This window comes from Haliotis rubra, unplaced genomic scaffold (genome assembly GCF_003918875.1).
Source record: "Haliotis rubra isolate DU_JTF1 unplaced genomic scaffold, ASM391887v1 Scf174, whole genome shotgun sequence".
Taxonomy (NCBI): domain Eukaryota; kingdom Metazoa; phylum Mollusca; class Gastropoda; order Lepetellida; family Haliotidae; genus Haliotis; species Haliotis rubra.
This window is the reverse complement of record NW_025765714.1, coordinates 104,146-126,155: the sequence shown is the minus strand read 5'-3', so window position 1 is coordinate 126,155 and position 22,010 is coordinate 104,146. Positions and strand designations below refer to the sequence as shown.

At 39.2% G+C, this 22,010-nt stretch overlaps 1 protein-coding gene across 1 annotated transcript; it reads right to left on the bottom strand.

Annotated features, from left to right (window-relative positions):
• Positions 1-1,004: 1,004 nt before the first annotated feature.
• Positions 1,005-13,118, bottom strand: LOC124272863 (gamma-butyrobetaine dioxygenase-like). The gene is made up of 15 exons (XM_046708087.1): positions 12,759-13,118; positions 9,262-9,326; positions 8,857-8,951; positions 7,656-7,780; positions 6,730-6,872; positions 6,096-6,154; positions 5,742-5,817; positions 5,512-5,556; positions 4,979-5,103; positions 4,101-4,241; positions 2,851-2,911; positions 2,690-2,743; positions 2,287-2,355; positions 1,990-2,094; positions 1,005-1,354 (listed from the first exon to the last, which is right to left on the bottom strand). Exons 1-15 carry the CDS (start codon positions 12,886-12,888, stop codon positions 1,247-1,249), a joined length of 1,401 nt encoding a protein of 466 aa, XP_046564043.1. The 5' UTR covers positions 12,889-13,118; the 3' UTR covers positions 1,005-1,246.
• Positions 13,119-22,010: the final 8,892 nt, after the last annotated feature.

The following is a 22,010-nucleotide window of genomic DNA, read 5'->3' as shown; positions in this document are numbered from 1 at the left end:
TTCAAACTAATAAATGTAGAATAAGTCGAGTGAGTGAGTTAGGGAGGGAACGGTGCCTCATTTTGTGTCACTTTGATGCAGATATCACGTATTTAAACGTAGCACCGGCATTGTTCCCAATTCGACTTCACTTATAAAGTAAAATCGGTACACTGCATAATATGAGTTATGAAAACCATCTGTAGTTCAGTAGTACGTTTGTTTGTCCATGCTCACGATCACGTGTTTCGCCAAAGTTGTAAAGATCAAGGTTGTGTTTCCTCGGGATTATTGGACACATCGGGATATAACTAATATACTGCTAAATGTTTCTTTTCAACAAATTCACTCATGTTTTCATTGGCAGCACTTCACTTCCAATCTTAACACCCATACGCTTGTGACTGCATGTTGTCTTTGCCTCAATACCAGTGCTAGTGTGATACATTGCACGTCTTCATGATACCCCGTGACAAACGATTATCAAAATGATACACCATGTCAGGAGATATTATTCAAATGTTACCCCGTGTTTACATACTTAAAATATATATAAATGATATCCTTTATCCACTAACTATCCAAATAATATCCCGTTTCAAAAGATGATCCAAACGAGAACCCGTATCAACAAAATATTTAGAAGTTCTTCTGAATAATATTTTTCTTAAGGTCACAAGCCAAATCATTCTGTACCTTAGTTTGGGTACTCTTACCAATTAGAATACAGAATTCTGACATACAGTAAGATTGAAAAGCAAGATATATGGATGTCAACTTCTTTATTGTGAATAACACGACGTTTCAGAGCGTATGCTTGCTCCTTCATCAGCATACGCTCCGACGTTTTCGTGTTATTCACAATAAAGAAGTTGACATCCATATATCTTGCTTTTCCTATGCATTCCATTTCTAAATGCCCTTCAAATATTTGATACAGTAAAATGTAAAATGAATACTCGTAAATATATGCAACTGTATAAGATTGGCAATAGTAGGACGAAAGCATTGCATACACAACAATAGGAGATTCTAGCTTTATTGGATTGGGTTATCAAAGTAGGCGAATGAATGGAAAACTAGGTTGTAGAATACATAACATCTTGACACCAGTACAATATGATCGACACTTTATGCATGATCGACAGCATAATTTGTGCCGCATTGGTACCGTATATACACAGTTAAGCAAATGTACAAGTTACGTGTGCGCGACTGACATATGGAAGATCACTGTCACAATCATCATCTTCACGTTTCAAAGTTATTATTGCAAGTCCAGGTTGCCCACTCTAGTTGCCAGTTTGCCATCACCAAACTTGTTAGTGAACACCTGCACCTGGCTCTTGAACTCGTCAATCTGCACATAACATCCCTGTAAGTAAGAATTATCATTAGGAATTACCACTTACTACTACCAATGGTAAACAGATAACATGGGTAGCATGACACGCGACAGATCAACGTGCTGAATTGTAGGGAGACTGAAATCTATATTAACATCTACATTACAACCTGTGGTTCGAATCATGGATTTACCATGGTGGCTCTTTTGATTTGTCAAGTCTGTGGAGAGCTACAACGGGTATTTCCCTTCACATTTGTCTGACGAGTCATGACTTAACATGGACTCAGTTCGAAGCTGCTTTTTGGACCGGCACCCTCATCCGTACATACCATAGAGGAGTGTTGGACTAGAGGAGAGAAGACTTTCATTTAAACTGTATTGCTCCAGCAGGTGTTAATCAAAACAAGCACGCGTAATTCAATCTTTTAAATCATAAACATTCATTTCACATATAATTCCTACATGCAAACAGTTTATCTACTGAGCGAACATTCCAAACTTAAAACCTTCGGGATATTTTCATTCTTTTATAAATAATCATTAAGAACAATAACAAAGGAAAACAACCTATGCAAACATGAGAATTCGATAAAAGTATTTGAATTAAATTAAGGAAACGAAATATATATATGCATACATTTCTTGCTCGGTTGTTAAGTTACCTGGTAATGCCTGATTCCATCGTTAGGGTTGAAACTCTCCCGGCCGTGGAGGACACGTCTGTTGTTGAATGAAATCATGTCCCCTTCCTGCATACGGTGTCGGTACTGAGGAACAAATCAACAAATAACACAATTAAACGCCACATGCTACGATTACGTTCAGACAAACAACCATTTTACACAAATGTTTTAATTTGTCAATCTTCAAATCCCATTGTCTGTCGCTGGGAGCAGGAACTGTGCAGTTCTAGTGAAAACAACCAACCTAAATTTGAAGAACTCTAGAATTATGTTTACCTGTGACGGGAAGTTGTTTAACAAAGTTGCCATGACTTTGTAAGCCCTGAAGTATGGTTCCACGTTCTTCTATAACATTAGAAACAGAAAGGAAGTAGCAAAATATCCCACTCGTTATTAAGAACTTTTGGGGATATATGTTTTCGTATTTTAATTAAAGTGATTCTAAGGAAAGAACAGAAGGAACAAAGAGGAGACAATTCAATCATGACGCTGCTACAATCATACATTGAATTGTGAGTTCCTGGCATTGAACGCATTTAAGTGATTCCGTGGAGGTAGTTACTTGTCGCTAGCTATGAATTGGATCGCAGCTGCTTATGTCAGGACGGCCACAATGTACAAGCTGTGTATGTTTTTGAACAAAAGTGATAGTTTGTCCGATCTCTGTTTTACTAAGTACCTCTTGAGTGAGCAGAGGCCCACCAAGACCTGGATGCCATGTAACGCCAACAATCTGAAACAGAAAATCAATATACAAGTCATAGTCGGTATTTAACTGTCAACTACACCTCACAACATACACACATTTATCCATATGACACAAACCCATCCCTGTATTACCTCTCCGTCATCGTTGAGCGTTATGTGTGGTCTTCGGTAAGACATGTGAACAGGAAAGTCTCTGAAACAAAGAGGCAAGTATTGTATATACTGGGTCGATTAAACTGGATCTAGATCTCAAGAAGACGTACGGTGTTTTCACAGAGTCTGTGATCATAGAGGTTATTGATGCTTCATGAAAGACACCATCCTCGATAATCTCCAGGGTATACGTTACGATCACTATCCACTGAACCCTGGATGCATCTACGGCTTGTCCCGATAATTATATTACTTCCCTTTGCTGGCTGTGCATTGCCACAGTAGCCAATCAGCTAAGCCGCCGTTGCATCCGAGCTTGCCAGTGTCAACAAAGATAGCGGTCGCAGTAGCGAAGTTTTGTTCGCAGTACCACTCAGATTTTATGAGAAAAATACAGACAAATTGACAGATCTGAAACTTTCAAAAAATATTTAAAAGAATTCTTTCCACATCTTTCCATGTACCCTCTGCATCAATTGTGTTGCCAAGTTTAGACGGTTAGATAATTTAAGAAGCAAAAGTAAGTTGTGATTGGTACACTCAACTTCCCAGCGTAGACACCTGATTGGATAAAAAGCCAATCAAGGGAGATAATAAAATCATCGGGCCAAGCCGTGGATGCATCCAGGGTATAGTTGAGAGTGATCGTAACGTATACCCTGGAGATTATCGAGGATGGAAGGTCACATACAAATATTAATCTATTAGGCATTCACTGACCTCTAAATGACGACCTGCTGGTTACAACATGGCAGTAGTAGTTAAACATATGAGCAGATTAGAACTGATGTCTGTACAAGTTATCATATTGCCATCTTTGCAGAATCTTACTACAACAAGGTCAGGGAGGTGTGTGTGCAATCATAGAACCACGTACTAATACACAACATCCACATGTAGTTACTTCTTCATGTTGGTGTCATGTTAGATAATGATATACAAGTTAACCTAAACCTATAAGCTTGTAAGTGATTTCATTATATCATTTCCGAGACTCCGCGGGCAAGTTTCAACACGAACCGATCAGTTCTTATACTGATGTAGAAATGTTAAAATGATCTATTACGTCGTGTACAATTGTTGGAAACATCACACAAACTTCGAACATCTCCGCAAACAATGGAATCCATGGCACATTTGGAAATAATTTGGGAGCACAAATTGTCATGTCAGAGAAAAATTGAAAATGGTTTCATCAATATCCGTGCCCTTATTGAATATCTATTTACCTATCATAGTGTACAGTTTCCCAGTTGACAGGTATCCGTGTGAGGACCTGGAACTCCTTTGGGTATTCCTCTCTGAGCTTGTGAGCCACATGGAACAAGTCCACGAAGAAGTTCTTTCCTCCGGTGACTTGTTTGTCAAATCTGGTAAGAGACATAACACTATCCGTGAAGATAACAACCTAGGCGTACACACGAGAGTCCGTCAGTTTGGTCTATTAAAGGTGTGAGTCTACTAGATGTGTGATTTACTCAGAACTGTGCCAGGCACATCCGCCCCCTAAAAGTGTGAGTCATGATTACTCAGTGTTGTGAACAGAATGGGTGAATCAGTGAGTACCGTCTACTAAAAGCGTGATCCAGAAAAAGCTGTCTTATAAATACGTGCGAGTCTGTCAGCGCTGTCTACTAATGTTTCAGTCAGTCAGCGCTGTCTACTAATGTGTCAGTCAGTCAGCGCTGTCTACTAATGTTTCAGTCAGTCAGCGCTGTCTACTAATGTGTCAGTCAGTCAGTACTGTCTACTAATGTTTCAGTCAGTCAGCGCTGTCTACTAATGTATCAGTCTGTCTACTAATGTGTCAGTCAGTCAGTACTGTCTACTAATGTTTCAGTCAGTCAGCGCTGTCTACTAATGTGTCAGTCAGTCAGTACTGTCTACTAATGTTTCAGTCAGTCAGCGCTGTCTACTAATGTGTCAGTCAGTCAGTACTGTCTACTAATGTGTCAGTCAGTCAGCGCTGTCTACTAATGTGTCAGTCAGTCAGTACTGTCTACTGCAGTGGTGTGTAAGAAGTGGCGTCTACTGTATATGATTATAAGTGTTGTCCTCTTAATGTTGCAGGAAAGGGAATAAATTTGAATAAACAAGCTATGCTGACCTGAGACAGTGTAGGAACTGCAGTCCTGGTGGAGACTCGTACATTGGCTGGTCCATGTGTAGCTCCAGTCTCACCGGTGAGTAGGCGAAATTAATAGGTTGTGGTGTGTCCTTAACGTCAAATATCTTTGAAAAGATGAGTTTAGGTGAGTTGAGTTGAGTTGAGTTGAGTTGAGGTGAGGTGAGGTGAGGTGATGTGATGTGATGTGAAATTACAAAGCATGGAACTGAATGAAAATAAATAATAATCAATGCATTTTTTTCAAATGCTCTAGAACGAGTATTGGAGTAATTAAGTGTTTTCTAACGTAAATAGCAGCAATCTTCCAGCCAAAACACGTCATGTATATGACAATGCAATCAAGACAAATTTATTAACATGAGCTAAATTGTACCTTGAACGGCACTCTGGTCTTGTGCTAACTACTTTTTGACAGCAGTATATAGACAATATATCATTCTAATTGACTTCGTGATATGATGTTAGTGTTATGGGTGGTTAGAACATGACGTAACTGATAATGAATTTCTTACCTCTCCGTACACAGATGATTGGATGGGAGCTATTCTCTCTACCACCTGGTATAGAAAATGCAATATTAGAATGAAACTAATTTATCTTGTGTCAAGTCTGTTTTGATATAAAACGATTTTCAACATTAATCCTCATAACATAGAATTACAATATGATGCGCAAACTATTATTATTTCTAATTTCAGATTTAATGAAATGTTTATGGCGTCCGTGTGGTAGGGCTGCTCACCTTTCTAATTGTCAGCTCCTGCGTCGGAACGTTTTTCACCAGACATATTCCATACTGGCTGAGGTAGTTTAGCCATCTGGTAATGACAAATCATCAAATATATGTACATGTTCAGCAATCACCTGATCCTTCAGTAACACTCATTGCAATATTTACCAGTGAAATATTTAAGGGGCGGTGGGGTAGCCTAATGGTTTAAACGTTCGCTCGTCACGCCGAATACGCGGATTCGATTTCCAACATGTGTACAATGTTTGAAGCCATTTTTATCCGGTGTTCACTGCCGTGATATTTCTGGAGTATTACTAAATGCGGTGTAAACTATATTCACCTGTACATCAAAGTACAACTTACTTGAATAGACCATTGTCGCTGTCCATAACGTCACTGTAGGCTACCTCAGGAATCCGAGCCTTATGGGGGAGAATAAATAAATCATCAGGAAAAGTAATAGGGATAATAAACAAATGAAACGGTAGTGATCAGTAAATATTACCTTATTTTCATTTTCAACTACCATCATCACAATTGAGAATATAGTTTGCCTTCTGCTACCTTCTGAGTAATATTTGAATTACAGCTACACAATATGCTTAATAATCAACACCACATGGCATATGTGTATAGCTGTCTCAAAATAATCAACCCTGAAAGGAATATGTTAAATTTAAAACACTTGAAGGAAAACAATTGACTGAAGAAAACAATTCACAATATTCGAATTCGTTGACCAGCATGATCGATACCTGTCAGTTCAGTGAACATCACTGATGAGTCAATTGTTGGGGCACCACGCGCGCTGTCCTATCATGTGTGAATAAAGTAACACAACCACCCCATCTATGACCACAAGGGGAAGCTGATGTCTTACCCCACTGTTGAAAACCATATCCTTAACAGAAGGAATGTCTTCTTTGAAAAACATCATTTCAAGTGAATGAGAGTATCGCTGAGCAAGCATTATCACAAGGCGAAACTGATGCCTTACCTCATTGTTGAAGACCATCTTGCGCTGATTTTTTATTTCTTCCAGGGATTTGTCACTGTAGCTGTAGTGCTTGAGGAAAGGTATGGGGAATATTCCTGTGTGGTCCTTGTCATCACTCCAGATTACCTTAAGGACCTTGTCACCTATGAAGTCAACCATGAGAGTCAACGTAACCGTACACATACCAATCAGTACCACCAAGTATTCACATATGTTCATATATTAGAAGTGCAGGAGTACATATACTCGTACTATTCAAACTCTCGATATAGATACAATTTTAAAATTTCACAATTAACAAATTATCGATCCATGCCTATTGTTATTTGTACTCCGGGAATTGTGAGCACCTTGTCACCTATGAAGTTAACCATGAGAGTCAACGTAACCGTACACATACCAAACAGTACCACCAAGTATCTACATGTTCATATATTAGAAGTGCAGGAGTACATATACTCGTACTATTCAGACTCTCGATACAGATAAAAATTTAAAATTTCACAATTAACAAATTATCGATCCATGCCTATTGTTATTTTTACTCCGGGAATTGTGAGCACCTTGTCACCTATGAAGTTAACCATGAGAGTCAACGTAACCGTACAGAATCCAAAGTAATACCAATATGTTCACAAATGAAAACGTTAAACGTTAAATTATCAATGGACACTTGTCGTTTCTTCTCAGCACCTTAATTGTAAAACTGATCATGGCTTATCGATGATCTATACATTCAGGTTCCAGCAGATTGTTCCAGCAGACTTGGGTTTCAGCGGGACAATTGTTTTAAGCGTTATGTAATGTTAGGTTTATCTGATTAAAGAAACCAAATGAAGGCATGAAATGTACGAAGTCGTCTCACTAATAGTGCCGTATTAATAGGTATTTAGGGATGATGGTTGTTAACAAGAACGTGGGCATACCGTCCAACTGGGCAGCTGACACTGTGGCATCTATATCGACATCCTTGAAGTTCACAATAGGCTGGTTGGTGGACAGGCGGCAGGAAGGACAGTGACATGCTTGACGCAGCCACATACTGTGATATCTACATAAAGAAAGCACCATATGTATAATCGCAGCTATGGCATTTGGAACCTCTTGCACATGTGCTAAATAATATATATATTAAGAATAGAAATAAACGTTATTTTGAACAGATTTAGCACAAGTAGAAAGGCAGGGATGATTTGAATACCTGCGCCCCGTTTCACAAAGCCCTCGTGAGCCTAAGATCTCGTAACTTTTCTCTTAGCATTCGTACTTCCTATACTGTAACATAGGAAGTACGAATGCTACGAGAAAAGTTACGGGATCTTCGGCTTACGAGGGCTTTGTGAAACGGGGCCCTGGTGATCAATGTCCTAGGCTTGTGTACCTTTATCACCATCGACGATATCAGCCTTTGTTTACTTTATTTCGGTCAGTATTAACAGTTATCTCATTGTGTGTGTGCCAAGTTTCTTTTTAACTTCACATTGATAAACATTATGAACACACATGCTTTATACATATGTTTGATTTGTTTATGATTGCCCTCGTGTTAAATGCATTCAGTAAGACTCAGCAAGATCAGGAAACAGAAAATAGATGACAAATGGTAAGAGAAAAAATATCCCGGATTATTTTACATCTTGATTAACACAATGCCACTTCTAACCTACCTGGGGCGGTGGGGTAGTCTAGTGGTTAAAGCGTTGGCTCGTCACGCCGAAGACCGGTTCGAATCCCCACATGGGTACAACGTGTGAAGCCCATTTCTGGTGTCCCTCGCCGTGATATTGCTGGAATATTGCTAAAAGCGGCGTAAAACCAAACTCACTCATTCAGTCTTACCTACCTGAAGCCATTTTCCAGGAATAGCTGAGAGCTACTTTATTTAAACAACCTATCCGGCAAAGGTAATATACTAAAATATGATAATTGTATGAAACGATGGGAGAGATTTCTAACATGGGCAAATGTGGAAGTTTGCGTCCTAATAACTAGGACTCTTATTGGAACACTTATCCATCTGTTAAATAGTTATACAGTTGCATGGATATTGAATAATAATGCATAGATACATGCATCAAATATATTATTAATAATGCATTTTTAACTTTTTTTATCTGTATGTCTTACCTTGATGTGCTACCATCATCCCATTTGATTTCAACATTTTTTCCGCCGTCAACTGTCGTCAAACCGGCGACCTTGGCATCTGCTGACCTTGTATACTAAAGGTAATAAGGGTGACAATGTTCTCGCATTTCTTGTTTTCATTATGGTTCGCAAACACAAAATCATCGATAACCCTTTCAAATATAATCGCCTCTATTTCAGCTTTCAAAGTTAATGGAGCTTCTATAATACTCCAGAAAATATATATCCTTGCAACTGGTCCATTATTCATTCATTCATTCATTCATTCATTCATTCATTAAATTTGTAAAAAAAGTGCATTCTCCTACCAAACACTGAAATTAAGATACTGTTTGGTACCATCCTTAATACTGCGTTTGTTCTTGCTTGATGTAATGGACTTACCGCTGTGTTTAGAAATAGTTGTCTTTCAACCAGACTCTCATAACTGGACTTTGAGGCGGATGGTGCTGGAAAATGAACGATAGTGAGTCAAAAGCCCGACAAAGAGGTACACACTATCCAGTCTAAACTTGCACATACCCACGCACTCGCACACACATGCGACATTATGTAAGAGTTGAAGTTTTCACTTCATGTTTTTTTTCAAAAACAGAAATATTTTACAACCAGTTCCACTGTTGAACGAGGGAAACATACCTTCACTCGAGGAAGACATCTTAAAACACACACACCAGAGTTAGCTAGGTTGATCCGAATCCAACTGGATTCACAGAACATGTGTTTCTGGATTTCGTTTGTTCGGTTCTAACTGTTTTTAACCGTTATCTCACTGAGACAACAATTTCGTGTCACCTATTTGATTAAAATCATATTGTGTCTTTGATTAAAAGCGGTGTGACTCAGGGATTCTAGCCGTTGATGATATTCATGTAAATAACAGCTAAATTACGACCAAAATAAGAAGCATGTACACTCACTTTCTGAAAGAAATGGTCATACCATTCCATACCTGCCCCATGGGTACAAAACGCTATGTGCCAAGACTCCAGGAAGTGGAGTTTCGCTGCTTCGATTGTCCATTGTTCTATTTGGGGACGACCCGTGAAGATCCGGGTTAGAATTGATCTTCATTAACCCATGCGTGTCGTAAGAGGTGACTAACGGGATCGGATTGTCAGGCTGGCTGACTTGGTTGACACATGTCATCGCATCCCAATTGCGTAGATCGATGCTCATGCTGTTGACCACTGGATTGTCTCGTCCAGACTCGATTATTTACAGACCGCCGCCATATAGCTGGAATATTGCTGAGTGCTGCATAAAACTAAACTCACCCACCCACTCTAGTTGGGGACATTGAAGACTAAGCTAAATTACGACTGTGAACGAACATGTGTCGTCCTTAAATCTGGCAGTCTTTTATCAGCACTGAACACTGACTGGAATTACACTACACATGCTGTTCGTATGGAGACAAAGTCGTGAATGCATAATATATATATGACGTCAGTAGTGATGAAAATGTACTGAGACGACGAGTATTTCTAACTGAAATACTGTCAAAAGCGGTGTGTGTTCAAAGTCCCACAGGGAAAGGACGCCGTATTATAACTGAAATACACTGACCACAACAAAGATAATCCTAACTGACTGACCGGTTAACCGATTGACCGACTGACCATCTCACCCACATACTGACGCACGCACTCACTCTGTACGTTCTATGGGCATTGACATGCTTTGCCAGTGTGAGGAACTCAAGTAAATTCATCTAGAAAGATCGATGATTAATCTATATTAAACCTACTACCCATTATTCGTTCACATTCATTATCCTACGTTTGTTCAGCATTTTCAAATTTAAAGGTAAATGTTCCACTGCAGTCCGAATGGTTGACGTGTCTAAATCCTCCGAAGCAGATAAGAGCTCCTTTATACGAGGTCAGGTTGAAAATCGGACCGGTCTAACCATCGACCAGGGGATGTCTGGAATAATACTCGCAGGAATATTGCAGATGGGATTCCTCAACCGTTTTTTTTTGTAAAACAAGACTTTTATCCTTGTATTTCTGATGGAAATGCTTGAAGTAGCAGTGACATGTTTACATAGATCTCCTAAATGGCGAGCTGTAAAACGTCATTGACATAGGTGAGGAGTGATCTTGTCAAAGGTGAAAAACTGTTGTGACAAGGTCGGCGATGTGTCTGGGCGGATTTGTTATGTATTCCGTTAATCTTGTCATGCCTTCAACATGAATAAATTAATTGGGAGTGAGTGAGTTTAGTTTTACGCCGCCTTTAGCAATATTCCAGCAATATTCATAGCGGGGGACACCATGTACCGGAAAGGGGCTTCACACATTATACTCATGTGGGGAGTCGAACCCGGGCTTTCGGGGTGACGAGCGAACGCTATAACCACTAGGCTACCCCAACGCTCCAGTAAATTAATTGATTCTGGAAAGTATTAGAAAGGATTATGTAAACAGAAACCAAATATGCATTTCAAATGATTCACTATAGGGCGGTGCCTAGTCTTGTGATATCTCAGGACTCGATCAGCTCATTATCATTCTAAATCATCTGAAGATTTACTCTAAAGTAAAGTTCTTACTCTTTAATGGTAGGAACATAAGGGTTCAAGAATTTCAAAGGTTTTGTTTTATAATGCAGCCATTCGTATTGCAATCTGTGTCAGCGATGATTTGTTAGAAAGTATAAGTATAATACTACAATCCTGTTGAGCTCTTATTGTGAGGTTACATTTGCCTACATTAGGTTCACAAATAAACCACATGTAATAATACCAATACCATCTGCAGCTATAAGAGTTGCAGTATTTAATCAGTTAGTATTCGATTACTACTTATCACGAATATATTTCATGTCGAGTTAAAGTGAGAGGACTGGTGGCGAGGCAATTCTCAATTGTGTGAATAGTATCTGAATGACTGTGTTTATAGTCCTGGGCCCCGTTCCACAAAGCGATCGCAGAGCTAAGATGATCGTAACTCCCATACTTTAACATAGACTTAAGACTGTCGTAGCGCTAAGATGATCGTAACTCCCATATTTTAACATAGACTTAAGACTGTCGTAACGCTAAGATGATCGTAACTCCCATACTTTAACATAGACTTAAGACTGTCGTAGCGCTACGATCGCTTTCAGGAACGGGACCCTGATCCCGACCAACTGGTCCATGAGTTATTAGTTTCAATGATGTAGTGGCTAGAGTGTTCGCCCGGAGAGCGGAAGTCCGCGGGATCGATCCCCGGTCGCGTCATACCAAATGACGTTAAAATATCGTACTTGTTGGTCCCTGCCTGGCGCTCGGCATTAATGGGTATAACAAGGCCTGGCCGGCACGGAGTCAGTATAATGTGACTGAGTGGGGTATTCATGCTTCACTGTGGCATGGTATCTCAGTGAACTAGCACTATAAAACTAGCTTAAGTGTGGGCTAGTACAAGCAGGAACATATACACACGCATACACGTCGTCATATGAGCGAAATATTCTTCAGTACGACATTAAACCCCATTTCACCTCACCTCAATGCTGTCTGATAAGCTGGTTGCAAAGATATTTAATTATATTATACTGAAATGCCATTAAACAAAGTATAATAGAAGCAGGTAATTTGTTGCAGTGTGTGAATATCGTTTTACGTAGCAGTCGTCGATTTCTCAGCTGTGTTCATGCAACATTTAACTGACCCGCATAGAATATGTAAGATTGCAAGAGGGAAACCCGTCGGGAGTTGCTGAAAAACAGTTTTGTCTCCCGAGACCTATCTGAACTTCAGTAATTAAAAATAACGCTGTGTCAGCAATATTGCAGCTATTCGCAGCCAGGTATATTTTGAAATTCAGACTAATTTAATGCACAGACTTTACTGAGAGACAGAACCATAATTTGAAACATATTTACAATACCTGTGCGGCTTGCAAATCTTTTTGAATTGTAACAGATGGACGATCCAAGAAAACGGCATTCCTGATCCAGACTTGGAATTGATTTGAGTAATACCTGTTTCCTACAGAGTCGGAACACGGCACGATACATGCTGATGTAATGTCTTATGCTAGCCTAACACACTTGTACACCGATGCTTGACTGTTCTGAATAATGATTGTTCACTCAACACACTGACCTCGATCCGGTGAAGGTCATTCCTCTGCCAGACATACAAAGGTCATGGGTAAACGTTTATACTGAACAGATGTTTTTTCCATTCAAATTGTTCGTGATTTGGGCTGGTAAAGTCCAACTTGCATTCGATCATAAAGGAGGAAAAGCCGTAAAAACGGAGTAACAGAGGTATATTTTGTCAACGGGATGGTCTCATTGACAAAACAGGTGTAAAGTTGTAATGTAATGCTGAAAATGAGATTCCACATCAATCTATTATACAACACTTGTTCCATAATAATAACACTGACAGTCACCTGTTGCCATCAAATGTGGTAGGTATTTAATGTCAACGTTCCGTGACAAAGTAGCGGCTGTGTATACGACTACGCTTGACATTAACCCAGTGACATGCTTGGTGGTTATGCACACAGGGTTTCAGTGTGTTACTTCACGGTGTGTGAACATGCTTTATCTATCGATCTTTGACTTTTACATAAATATATATATCATGCATCTCAAATTTTATTGCTATTCCAAACCAGGCGCCAGATGCCAGATGCCATATGCATTTCATTATATTTCTTTCTACATTATTTGCTTCTCGTCTGGCATGGCGTGTTTAGCAATGTTGGAATGTAACTCACATGTGTGTGAAGGTAATGTCAGGTAGACACAAGGTATCTGTATCATTGATTTGATTCCCAAAACCTGTGTTTGTCCGTCTTGTGTCGGAGCTGGGAAGGTGTTTTTATAACAGCAGGTGTCACGATGGTGTTATGTGTTGATGTTGTTATATACTATAGAGTAAGTGAGTGGATATCGGGTTTCACAGACTCTGGCCCTGGTGGAGCAGTTGGTGATGAGCAATTATTCATATCAGTGGGGATAGCCACACTTAAGCTGTGTCACGTACGGCTGACTTGGGAGACATGGGTCATCTCACCCTTAAGTCACGTTTGGAATTTCAAGTAATCGTTCGCGGCTGTGATATTATATCTATAACCGAGTCTAGATACCTGTGTTAGCTTTGGTTGTCAACACTTAATACTCATCTTCCTCAGCAGCACTGTTACGCGGATAGATGGGTTTGGGCCTGAACAGATTGTTTTCAGTTTTCACGGGTTTGCACCTGATATATATATCATTAATCACATTTACATTGGCAGGTACACAACTGAAATATCAATTTAAAGATGGCCATCATTTTAATGAAAGCATTTACTTTAGCTTTACGCTGCAAGGTATCAGCAGTATTCATGTCAACCAAAAGGAACTATTTAAAATTGTATTTCCATTCCAACTTCGCCATTTATTAGTACTTAAGGGGATGTAACTATTTTTGTCCTTTACCTGTTTTGTACGTAGCGTTTCAGCAATGCCACGTTCCTTTCATTTCGCATTTAGCAAATTTATCTAAAAACTTGACGTAGTTACCAGGATTGAAAACTCAGCCTTGTATCCTCAGCGTGCACCCTTTCCTGCGAAATTGGAAAATGATTTTATGTTTTCAAATGGAAACTGACAATGAGTGAGAGAGTTAAGATTTTACGTCGCATCGGCATTATTACAGCTATATAGGAAATAGGACCGGGCACAGTTTTACATTCTCCCATATTGAAAGGTATGAATGCCATTTGGGTAAACAATTTGCGTCATACTGAAATTCAGAGAATGATGAAACTATGTAAATACTGTACATTTGTATACGGGCCTTTGTCCTACATGCTGAATAAAACACTAAACGTCAGTGAGAGCTCAACACTTCGCATCAGTTCAGATCACGCACAAAACGGTATATCGTAACTAGGACGTAGACTACGTTTGGAATGTCAACCTCAAAGCAGCAGAGAAGCCGAAACCATGCAGGCGCGTAGCAAGCCAGTTGTTTCGTTTAAACCCGATAGCACAGGGGGTAAGCCCTGTCCATGCTCAACCGGAAGTTGGTCGTCATCAACTACCATTTCCTCGATAGACAGTCGATCCCGGTAGAGCTTTTAACACAAGTCGATTTCATAAACATTTACTACTTGGAAATATCAAAATCTTACAAACTGAATGATCATGGATTATATATAGCCCATATATCATTTGGTCATGACATTACATGTTGTATACATTTGAAGCATTTCTTGACACGTCTGTCCGCGCGAATCGGAAAAGATCTACCGGGATCGACTGTCTATCGAGGAAATGGTAGTTGATGACGACCAAATTCCGGCCGAGCATGGACAGGGCTTACCCCCTGTGGATAGGTTGCAAAGATTTATGTTTAGATAGTACTGAGGGCTTGCCCAACCTGAATCCTGCAATCCAAATGTGAATGCTCATTTCCTTGTCTGCCGTTACTGGAATTTGGCTAAAAGCGACGTGAAATCATACTAATAACAACATGTTATAGTAACATGACTTATACCACCGGGTATCCATTTTCTGCTGGGTGAACAGGGTCAATTTTAAACAAACTCACATCTCAAGTGTGAGACCACATATTTCCACATGTGCTTCATTGTAGGGCAGGACAGAAGTCACAGAAACTCCCAGAAACTCAATACCGATGATTTTCGTTTTTCATAATTGTTCCGTTGTGTTCAAAGAAAATGTACAATGACAGTAGTCATATAAATGTGTCCGATCACGACAAGTAAACTGCAAAGCAAAATACTTGATAAATTATCTTATTTCGAAACAAGCCCACAGTGATCCACACGGCACTGTATGTCACTTGTATTTTGCACTGTCCATCAGCAGATCTTGACGACAATTCTCAGAATCTACGTCACCTTCAGATACAAAACGAAACACGAAGCAGCAAATACATTTCCTTACTCATACAAATCTCCACTAAAAACAGAGTCCACAGTATGATTCAGACCGTATCTGTTATTATGTTACTTTCTCCAATTTTGCCTCGTCAGATAGGTGAAAAAGAACATGATAGAAATAGGCAGCATCGGACAATCTGATTAATATTTGAATAATGTGTCCTGCATCGAAATCAGGCAATTACCATAGGAGTATAAATACATGATATTATCAACGAAAATTAAACATTCAACAGGTCTTAGAACAGATGATATTTCAACAGCAATCATGAAGAGTCGGTGGAAAAGTTGACAGGCAAAGTTATAACAGAGATAGAAAGGTGTCAACAAAAGGGAGAAAAAGTGACTGAGACGATATTAGCAACAGTGAAAGAGGGTTGTTGAAAAGGGGCTTGCTTTGACAACAGCGACATGGAGGTTGAGATGATTACATCAATGACAGAACGAAGTTAATGTTAACAACATAGCCCCTGAAAATTGGAATATCTGACCTACCCGTGAAGATCCGGGCTAGGATTGATCTTCAGCAACATATGCTTGTCGTAAGAGGCGACTAACGGGATTGGATAGCACACGCAATCGTCTCCCAATTGCGTAGAATGGTGCTCATGCTGTTGATCACTAGATTGTCTAGTCCAGACTCGATTATTTACATATAGGGGACTATTGTTTAGTGCGGCATTAAACAACAAGCTAAAAATGTATGTTTCCTGAGCTGATACGTTAAAACAATCATTCTCCCAAAAAACATCTCTCAGTTATCACAACAGCTCCGTGTAATGCTCCACTGTTCCTGGTCCTCCTGAAATGTAGGTCCTATTGGTGACACCCAATTATTGTTCAACGGGATATGTTTCAACCTTTTAAAAGGGTATTTCAAATTGTGACTATCAGCAAACTTTGATTATTTTTGGTATGTGCAATGGAAGAAAACCATATATGATCAATGCTTGTTGAGTCTATGACTGGATCTATGATGTTCTTTGCATTATCTTATTGCAATATAATTTGCTAATGCCGCTTGTTTTTCTATATAAAATATTATGTGGATTTTGAACCTGTTTTTGTTTGTTAAAGATTGTGAGTGAACTTAACATTAAATATGCCTTGCATTCGAAACATACATTTAACCCAGAATTATGTTGGCGAAAGAATTCAAACTGAAACCAACAAACAATGAAACGTTGCCAACAAAGTTATACAATTTACTAAGTTAACAAATCAATAGAATTACTGTAAAGGCATTACAATGTCAGTATATAATAGACTGTTGATTTACTATGGTAGTCGGAAATAAAACAGCAACAGTAATAACTATAAAGTCAGTCATGATAAAGTTCGCCAAGCAGCAACTGTGTAACATATGTTAAATTTCGCATTACGCTTTCTCAGTAAAGTACAGAACAGTTCTTTAGGGGTTGAGTGCCGGATTAGAACCTACACTCTCAGAATGAGACATTTATAGCCAGTACTAAAATCAGCTAAGTAACTGAGCCACCTGGGGTTCCAGGAAAATGAATATCTCATAACTGGTACGCTAGATTACATTTCTGTTACAGTACTTCGCCAATAGATATGAATAAACAAAGCCGTTTAGAAATGTTATATATGTGATTAGGTGCCTCACTCAAAGAGCGTAGGTTCGAATGCCGGAAAGACTTTGGCAATTTAACTCTTCTCTTTACCTTTATGAATTTCTTCCTTCCCGATGACTCCTCATGGTGACGCCAGTAATTCGAGTGTAGGTTCGAATCCCGAAGGTATTTCGGCATTTTAACTATTAAATATTTTGGTCGGTTATGAACTTTGTCTTTTCGCAATGCACACACAATATTCACAATTATCAGTACCGCTCATAAAATCATTTGCTATTCCTCTGACGATGAAAAATGAGGAAAATATTAAATGCGAGTTCACATGTGTTGTCTTCACATGATCATTTTTTCCGTCAGAAAGACGCCTAATAACGACACCAATAATTCAAGTGTAGGTTTGAATCTCTGAGGGTCTTTGACACTTCAACTTTTACCTTTTCTGGCTGGTATGGATCGCGGTCTGTCAGCAATAAACACAATATTCACAATTATCAGTACCGCTCACAAAATCATTGGCTATTCTTCTAACGATGATGGAGAATTTTTACGAAAAGCAAATTATATGGAAGTCCACATGGCCATGGCCTACGTGTTTTTTCTTCACAGTATGGATTTCTTACTTTCGGAGTATCATAATTCGTCTGTACAATTCAGTTGTAGGAACCAAAAGTTCAATGTCCCCCTTTATATATAATAAACACTTGTGCCAAGTTTTACTGATCATTTTCTGCGAAAAACATTTCAACTAGTCATCGCATATACTTGTTATAGTCGTGATATATCGTGTACGCAGTCGTATTGCAATGGATCTACAAAGCATATTGTGTTAACCTGTCTTCCTTTAACTTACTGAAGCAAAATTAAGGACAATGCAATTACATGAATTTGGATTTGCACCCAGATTGTATTGTCAATGATATAACACCATATATTTTAACATGTATGCTTTACAAACAACAGTTGATGTTTTACTTTCCTTCAAACCAGTATCGCTGAAATGTGAAAGTAAGCCAACCTATATGTACCTGTTAAAGATATATTTCATGTCATATATCTTACATTTTTTATTAATATTACAGGCGAACTAACACGTTTGATGAATCAGCACAAGACTGTTTATTGGCAGGCTGGCGACTGATTGTTCACTAATCCCAACTGGGATGCTGCTGAGCGATGATTTTTTCAAAGTCAGCGAAGCAGTGCTTTTTCCGGACAAAGGCAGTTGTCGTCTTCACAGAAAGGAGTTAATAACTCTTGGTTATTGCATTGCCTACATCGGTGAATACACTGACGTACATCACAGTAGATTTTCAATATGTTTATAACACTATATATATTTAAAAAGGGATTTAAATATACGCTCAAAATGACAAGCATATATATACTCTCCTAAAAAAGAAACGCATATAGGAATTTCAACTGTATTTGTATGTTTATTTTAAAACATCTTGTAGGCTTTATGAGTCAATGAAATATAGCGAAATTGCACACTGGGAATGCAGACTTATCCGTCTTTGGCACCAAGTCGAGGAAAGTTTGAGTGTCACATGGAGACGTGTGGTGGTGCTGAAGTCAATACCTCGTGTGACCACCGTGGGCATCCAGAACTGCTCGGCATCGCCTCGGCATCGAACGGATAAGTCTCAGAATCTCGTGTTGCCCAATCGCAGCCCACTCTGCCTGTAGTGCCTGTGTGAGTTGCTGAAATGTCTGGGGCTGAGGGTTACGGCTTCGCGCCCGTCTGTCCAGGGCATCCCACAGATGTTCGATCGGGTTTAAGTCCAGTGATCTTGAGGGCCAGGGGAGCACATTGATGTTGTGGTTCTGGAGGAAGTCTCTAGTGTGACGTGCTGTGTGGGGCCTGGTATTGTCCTGTTGAAACAACTCCCTCTGGCGATCAATGATTGGAAGGAGGTGTGGGCGTAGGATTTCGTCACAGTACCGTTGAGCTGTCAGGTTGCCCTGGATCATCACCAAATCACTTCTCCTACGGCAGGTGAATTCTCCCCACATCATAACACTGTCCCGGCCGAATCTGTCCAACCTGGGGAACGCAAGCGTCGGCGAAACGTTCACGTCGACGTCTGTACACCCGCGTTCTTCCATCGCGTCGTTCCAATGGAAATCGTGATTCATCACTGAACCAGATTCTACGCAAATTCGGTAGGTTCCAGGCCTGAACGTTGGTGCACCATTGAACTCGATGTCGACGATGTTGTTGTCGAAGCACAGGGCCAAAATAAGGTCTTCTGGCCCGTAAACCAGCCTCTCTGAACCTGTTCCTGGCGGTCTATGCAGAAAGCCTCCTCAATCCGGGTATTTGTCGAGCGGTACTGGTCGCCGTAGCTGTTCGATGACGAATTCTGCCGGCGATATCTCTCCCAGAGCCGTGAAATGGTGCTTTGGTGAACATTCATGCGTCGGGCAACTGCACATTGAGACTGGCCAGCTTCAAGCAAACCAATGGCGATATGACGGTTGGCTTCACTTAGACGTGGCATTTTGCGTTCGTCAACAATATTCCAAATACAGTGAATAATCGACAGACAGCGATCAACCTTTTATACCCATCATTGAGACTATCTGACCCCCAATTTTCACGTACATTGCATGTGAATTGTGTATTCTGTGACACTATACGCCGGAATTGTAAATCATGCTGTTAAATACGGGTATTTTACGGATGGTGCGTTTTGTTGTGATGTTTCAAAACATAAACACCATAGGACTCATAAACAGAGCAAAACCTTTTGTAAAATGAATCACGTTTTAATTCATTGCTACATGAAATTGCTATTTTCGTGATGCGTTTCTTTTTTGGGAGAGTATATATATTTAGCTACTGCTTGAATTAAAACGACAAAACCCTTTGCACATTCATGTGTTTATGAATCACTATCAAACAGCTGAACAAATTCTATCTTGAAGTTGAATTCGTCCTTCTTTACAAAAGTTTTGAAAATAATTTCTTAGACATACAATGCAAAACACTTTGAGCGCCTATTCACACAGGGTGAATAGTTTCAAGTGTAAATGAAATGGCATCACTGTCAGATATAAGTCTTATTTGAAAAGTTATTTCAATCATTCAAACGCTACCTTTTGAAATGCGGAGGCTAATATTGTTTTTATTCAGTTCGTATCACACGCTCTGTGACAACACCACCATTATTCACGTTCACACAAACTTTCAAACAAACTTTCACGCTTTCAAAGTAGTATCTGTTATGTGATAACACATTTCAAAGGATTCGAAATAGCGGATAAAAACATTAACTCGCGTCTTTCTTTCCGTGGGGTTTCACTTGAATAGGACACGAACTTTCTGAATATGACGATAACAGGCTGAGTTCTTTATCGTGCTGTGAATGATATTGCGTCATACCATATCTACTGGACAATTTCAGTCTGTGTACATCTTACTGGCGGTTGTAGCTGGAGGAGGTGTAGTCACAGTTGTTGTATTATTAATGGATTAGGAGAAAATGTGTCGGAAATGTTGTCGTAGGCTTTAGTGAAACAATAGTAAAAACAGTGGCGATAGTATTTGTTTAACTTTGGAATAAACTCTAGTACAATCTATTCATTGAGACAATTTCTTTGTTTATCTGGCCCTAAAGATTACCTCACATCGCTCACTAGATGCCCCTCACATTTGATAAACCGGCTGGATATCAGGTATAGATAATGTTGTGCTTGATACGATTGGGCAGAAGTTCATAACATTGTGTTGTAACAATTATAACTAGTTGTTAGGAATGTATCATCTCACTATCATCTGACGTGAGCAATAATGTAATGTAGCTGTGTGCAAACGGTAGAAGCGAACATGAAGCTGCAGATCTTGAATATCAAATACAAGTTATACAATAACTCTCTATGACATGTTTCATTAATTAGTATATGACACAAATTGTATTCGTTACAATGCATTCTGCAGTCGGTGGGGTAGTCACGTGGCTAAACCAGGGTTCGATTCCCCATAAAAAAGGTGCAATGTGTGAGGCCCATTTCTGTTGCGTAAGACCATACACACTCTCACACATTCACAATGAGCAAGTCATGCATGCACATACACACATACACACACACATACATACATACATACATACATACATACATACATACATACATACATACATACATACATACATACATACATACATACATACATACATACATACATACATACATACATACATACATACATACATACATACATACATACACTGAACGCCTAAAGAACGTTAAACTCCTCCCTTTATACATTACTTAAAAACTACCCCTACCACAGCTTTATGGAAATCGCGAAACAAAATTCTCAAATGCATTCATATTTATGTGAAATGCATCTTTTTCAGAAAAGTTGAATTGTCCTAATTTCGTCCATACCGAAATAAATCAGTAACAGTGATTGAGATGTCCAAAAGAAAGGTTGAAATAAAAATATTTTTTTTTATGACAAAGGTAAAGCATTAAAAGTCACCATTTTTCAACTATTAATACATGAAAGAGTTGTCTAATTAAGATTGTAAAATAATCATTCCTATGATTTCGGCCTTCTAAAACATTTCCTGCTGATTTGCATTAGTGAAAAGAAGTAAAACGTATCTTTGATATTGTGAAAAAATGCTTA